The 6011-nt window shown below is 33.9% G+C and overlaps 1 protein-coding gene across 9 annotated transcripts; it reads right to left on the bottom strand.

The window, feature by feature from the left end:
* Positions 1-291: 291 nt before the first annotated feature.
* Positions 292-4292, bottom strand: LOC108479725 (uncharacterized protein At1g10890-like). 9 transcript variants are annotated; one of them, XM_017782473.2, is made up of 7 exons: positions 4166-4292; positions 3943-4042; positions 3750-3849; positions 3415-3631; positions 2234-2452; positions 902-1121; positions 292-689 (listed from the first exon to the last, which is right to left on the bottom strand). In XM_017782473.2, the coding sequence occupies exons 4-7, from the start codon at positions 3555-3557 to the stop codon at positions 423-425; spliced, it is 849 nt and encodes a 282-aa protein (XP_017637962.1). In that variant the 5' UTR covers positions 3558-3631; positions 3750-3849; positions 3943-4042; positions 4166-4292; the 3' UTR covers positions 292-422. The 9 variants fall into 9 exon arrangements, with proteins under 9 accessions (XP_017637962.1, XP_052878971.1, XP_052878973.1 ...); XM_053023011.1 differs by having other exon boundaries at positions 3943-3989; positions 4166-4255; XM_053023013.1 differs by having other exon boundaries at positions 3797-3849; positions 3943-3989; positions 4166-4255.
* Positions 4293-6011: the final 1719 nt, after the last annotated feature.

Raw genomic sequence — 6011 nt, 5'->3', positions numbered from 1 at the left:
TACCACATATTTTAATGGTGTTAATTAGGTACTTAAAAAGTTCACCAAATTGACTTATGATTTCCAAAATTAAGGACCAATTAAATCCAAAATATTTAAGTACCAAATTATCAAGAAATTATCAAGTTCAATTACCTTGGTATATATGAACACTTGAAAAGAGGCCGAGGGAATGTAATTACAGGAACCCACTGGTTGAAGCCTTGCTTCCTCGTTGGACCAATCTTTGATTTTTATATTCTTCTCTCTTTTCTCATCTTTCTATTACTCTTCTTATGGAGGTGGCAAAGATTTCTCATACTTCCAAAAACTACTTCACTAAAAAATATTAGTATCTTCTTCAAATTACAATGCAAAAAAGCAAAGTTCAAAAGAAACAAAAAAACATATTACAACAACTAACACCACCTTCTCCAAACCAATCATTTGGAGCCAAGCGCAAATGACAACTTTGGCCGTAATTTGTTCTTTCCCAACAATTTCATTTGATTTAATCGTTCTTCCTCTTCCTGTTGTTTCTTCCTCTTCATTGCCTCTTCCTTTTGTCTTTGCAGCTCTTCTAGTTCCCAATATCGTTCCTCTTCTCTCCGCTGCTGCTCCATTGCTTCTCTTCTCTGAGTTTCTTCTACCCTCTTTCTGTTCTCTTCCAGCATCTTCTCCAACTCTTCGTTCTCTTTTTTTGCTACCTCCTGTATCAAATTATCAAACAAGGTTCATTACAAAATGACACCAAACATGTCCCACAACCAGAACAGTCTTTCCTTCACTCAAAATTAAAACCATGTTGTTTCTTTTTAGACTAGAGCTTCACCCTGCTCTATCCATTGCATAAAAAAGAATAACAAAACAAACGACAGACCAGCATTCACATGACTTTTTTTTCTTTGATATTTAGTTTTACCTCTTTTTGCCTGGCTTCAAGAATAGCAGCTTCCTTTTCTTTCTCAAGTTGTGCAGCAACTTCATCATTAAGTCTTCTCCGTCCTTCCTCTAGTCGCTTCTGAATTTCCTGCTTGATTTCTTCTGAGTTCAATCTCTCTTCAACCTTCTTCTGAATTGCTTCTTCCACCCTCTTAGCAGTCTCTTCTTCTATCAGTTTCAATTCTGCTTCCTGTTGACGCCTGGGAAAATAAAATATAATGTCAAGCAAGAAATTGACACATGCATTCCGCAACTATCCATTACAAACGTCTTTCCAAACCAGACAAACACTACATAAAAACTGCTTACAAAGTCATTTTGATTTTTTTTTCTCTCTCACTAACTTACTTTCCTGATTCACCATGAACTATGATAAACGGGCAAACTAACCTTCATGACGACAAAAGCACTAAAATATGCTATGCTTTTAAGGCATACCTCTAATCGAACCTGATCCAAACAAAAGAGTTTCAAAACTGGTGAACATTAGATGCATCCAATCAGATCATCAAATATAACAAGTTGACTTATAGCAGTATCTTCCTTCAGAAAATCCTGTGGAGAAGAATGCCAAGTAACTTACTGCAATTTTATAACTAATCACCGTAGTACTTCAAACCTTGCACCAAAATACATTTTTTACAAGACTACATCTTTTCATAGATATCCTCACATTTTAATGGATGGTGAATAAAAATGGTTCAAGTCAAAAACATTTAGTCAGAATGGCTATCCACGTAAATGTCCAAACCAACAAAGTTAAAACACTCAGACAGGGCAGAAATTTCTTTTTGCATGTTCTACAATGGTAAGCATATAAACTCTCTCTCTCTCTCTCTCTCTCTGTCTCTCTCTCTGGTATTTCTTTTTATTTTCCTCTGCTGTACAAAATAGTCCATCAACAGGTAACATGCAGTATAAGAGGGAAGGAAAAGGGGTTTGTGCACATGCAACTGAATACTCTTTTCCCAACAGGACCAAAATAAAAGCCAAAAAATAAGTTTTGATTTCCACAAGTGACAAGACCTGACAACCCAAAAAGGATCCGACTTTCATGGCTTCCTATATCACCTCAGCAGAGGAATTATCATAGGGCAATGACAAAAACTATCCAATAATATAGAAGCCTCCGATAAATCAGAACTGTAGAGAATCTAAACCTCAATGTGATTGTGGCCCAAAGATAGTAAAGTCAATATATTTAGAAAATGTTGCAAAAATCAAGTAGACTTGATAGAAATCAAGATATCTAAAAGAACCATGAAAAGAAAAACAAAAATAGTCTGCATAAAGAAGATAATATTTTATATACCTTTTCCTCTCTTCCTCTTCTTTTTTCAATTTCTCACTAGCATTTTTGCGCTCTATTGACCCGAGACTTGGGCTAGATGATTTATGAACAGGAGACAATGAAGAACTCCTACTTCTTTGCCTCTTATAACGCTTTGGAGTAGGAGAACGGCTTTTATGACGCCTTGTAATTGGAGAACGACTTTTGCGGCGGCGTGGACTAATAGAACAACTCTTCCGTCTGTACAACAACACAACTTATTGAGCCACAGCAATAGACTTTGGGCATCACTAGCTACATTAACTAAGAACACGGACAGCTCACCACCTTGCAGAATAAATACAAAAGCATATACAGTTACCTCATACATTGTTAAGATAAGCATTGAGCTCCATCTTTTATGACAGGAAGTAGATAATGTCAGAATCAAGCAACGAAAGGAACCCATCGACACCCATCACCTGCTCATTTCCCATCTCAAGTAATGGGAAGAAACTGTCTTTTTTCCTAAAGAAGGGCATGCTTCCTATAACTCTCATAGAACTCTATGTTTTGCTCCAAATGTACTTGTAGTTAGCATATTTCCATTTTAACAAGTAAAAGAACAGTTCCTCACATGTCAGGTGCCCACTGAGATGTTGATAATTTCATAGAAGACGTTGAGCAATACACCATCAACTTTCAATATTCAGCAACACTTCACAATAAGAATGGTGGTCATTAAACATAAATCTATAATCCTGAAGGTCCTCAAGGATGTCAAGCCGTGATGCCATCTGAACATAAAATATCACACGCATGCCAAAATGTAGACAACCAAAAGGTTCAACTGCATGGTAAAAGTGAAGCCAAAAGCACCTGGTGTACAAATTGCCAACACAATCCTCAACTGCAGCAGCAACTTCAATTTGGCACATTCAACTAACTTAATTGCACTCCTTACTGGATTCTTGGCTAGGATGCGATTCCAAAACAGAATATAATTGTAAACAACAAGCAAACTAGACATTCTTTCCAGTAAAGTTGAGGGAACACCAAAATATATGCAAACAAGTATGGGTTGTGTACAGATAAACTTGAAGTATTTGTATTTCCAATCCGCATGACAACTTTCAGAGTCCCAATCTTTCTTACAATAATCCTTACAGTTTCTTTTATGTTAACAAAATTAACATAAATAGTATTAATATAAACGGGATCACCTGCTATAAGAATAAGATGAATATGGCGATCGGCTTCTGTCCCTTCTGCTCCTCCTCCCATACCTATGCCCTGCGGGAGAGGGCGAATGTCTACGTCGATAAGAGGGTGAACGAGATCGTGATCTTGACAAGTCTCTAGGCATCTCCGATCAGTAAATTACCACAAAAAATGTTATATATGTGGTGCAAATCACACAGATTATAGCAAATGCTTCTCCTGCAAAATATAAAAATTTAAATTAAAAATTGACTTGCTAAGTCAATACAGTAAACCATTTAAAGGATTTTTCTTAAGAAAAAAGAGTACAACTGTATTAATCCTAAATCATATTGACCTGAAAATTCAATATTGCTGAGCTGAAAAATCAAAAAATCATCTTACTAGATCTTGTTATCAGCTTAGCAGATGAATATTTGTTTGTCAAGATCCCTTTCCTGCTATCATTTGTCCCCGTTAAACAAATAAAAGAAACCAAAAAGCAGTAAACTTAATTCATTAGAAGCAGCCCTAGCGCAGGCGTACCTTACCTGCGAATGAATATCAACGATCTCAAAAAGCCAAGCTTCGCATGAAACTGGATAGAACAAACCCCAAAAGCAAAGAGCAAATCGGAATGAAACTCAAACCCTAAATTGGAGAAATTAGACAAATATTGTGAACTTAAAGTCAAAAATAGCGAGCGAATTTTTTGATTAACAATTTAATTCCATTAATTAATTAGTCAAATTAAAGGAGTAAAAAAGTTCGTACCAGAAATTTTTGTAGATTATGATGATACTATCAATTATCATCCAATATTTTCTTCTTCGCCTCTTTATTTATATCCTAAGACTAAAATCTCATAGCCTTTGATTTACATAAGTTTATATTCTCTATTAGGTAAAACTACCATAATAATCCTTGTATTATACTCTGGATTTCATTTTGAACCTGTTACTTCAAAAATGATTAAACTAGTCCTTGTACATTCGATCGATGAGCAAAATAGTCCATCCATTAAAATTGGGATAGTAAAAACGCCTCTCCAGTCCTTCTCAATTTCAAAACTGAGCAAATTGCTCCCTTTCAAAAAATTTGGAGCAATTTAATCTATATCAATTTCGAAAGTGAGCAACTAAGTATAATTAAGCACAATATAAATGTTTTTCGTCAATTGTACAGAATATTGATTGATATAGTAACAAATTTAGCCTTCGGTGGTTATATATTTTGTCATTTTGACCTTAATTCTAAAAAAACTCAACAAATTTAGCTTCAACATTTACACATTTACACAAATATTGCAAGATAAATTTCTTAAATTAAAATCAAATTAACAAAATGTGTAAACTTTGAGGGCTAATTTTTTTATTATACCAATAAAATCCTGTACAATTGATGGGAAATATTAATATCTTGATTAATTATCCTTAACTGCTTACTTCAAAATTGACAGTATTAAATTTCTTTGATTTTTTTAAAGGAGTCAATTTGCTTAATTTCAAATTTGAGAAGAACTAGTGCAAGTTTTTTTACCAATTGTGACATTAAATTATTAATTTGACATTTTATGTATAAGCCAAAATAGAAAATTAACCCTGTTATTAGACGTGTCCAATCAAAATTTTAAACCCATTTGGTAGGCCCGGGCTCGGTCAAAAAAATGGACCTAAAACTTTGTCCAAGTTCGGCCTAGATAAAAATACTAAAACCCGGGCCTGGGCTGTCTACCAAGATTAATTTTTATAATATTTTTAAAAATATAATACATCAAAATACTAAAAACATTAAAATAAATGTTTTCCAACCAATTAAAAATAAATTAAAAATAATATGTATATTTAAATAACACTAAGATAGGTGCAACTTAACAAGCAAATGACTCTAAAATAATAACAAAATTAACAATAAAATAAGAGCTATATAATATCCAAACAATAACAACAAAATAATAGCAACATAATAGTGAAATTGTAGCAAAATAGTGAAAAAAAAAAACAACAAGAAAATAACAACAAAACGATAAAAGAAACAACAAGAAAGCAGTAAAAAAATAATATTTTTTTTTGCATTTTTGGGCCGAGCCGAGCCCAAGCCAAAAAAGCCTTACCCAAGGCCCGATTCGTTTTCTATACAAGCCTTTTTTTTTTGCTCAAGCTCATTTTTGGGCCTATATTTTTACCCAAACCCTCCTACTTTTTGAACGGGCCTTCGAGCCGAGCCAGGTGGCCCGACCCATGGACAGGTCTACATGTTATGAATGCTATTAAGTGGATGTTCATTATAATCAATCTTTCACCTTTCATATTCCTTAACTCTTCACATTTCATCTCATTGTAGCTCATTTCTTATTCATGTACTAGAAAAATGAGGAGTCTAATCTCCCTATATATATGTATAGGAGTATACTACTTGAAATTATGATGAAAAAGAAGAGGAATGTAATAGAAATTCCCCTTATTCCCATCTATTATTCTTGAGTTCTTTGTATTATTATTATTTCATAATATGTTATTAGCATGAGCTTGCTCGATAGTATTCACTATTTCATTAGAGAACAAGTAATTTAGACATATAACATCCTTGTTGAAGCAAGGCTCCTAAGGTAGGTGATTTT

The sequence above is a fragment of the Gossypium arboreum genome, chromosome 12 (assembly GCF_025698485.1).
Source record: "Gossypium arboreum isolate Shixiya-1 chromosome 12, ASM2569848v2, whole genome shotgun sequence".
Classification (NCBI taxonomy): Eukaryota; Viridiplantae; Streptophyta; class Magnoliopsida; order Malvales; family Malvaceae; genus Gossypium; species Gossypium arboreum.
This window is presented reverse-complemented; position numbering and strand designations above follow the sequence as displayed.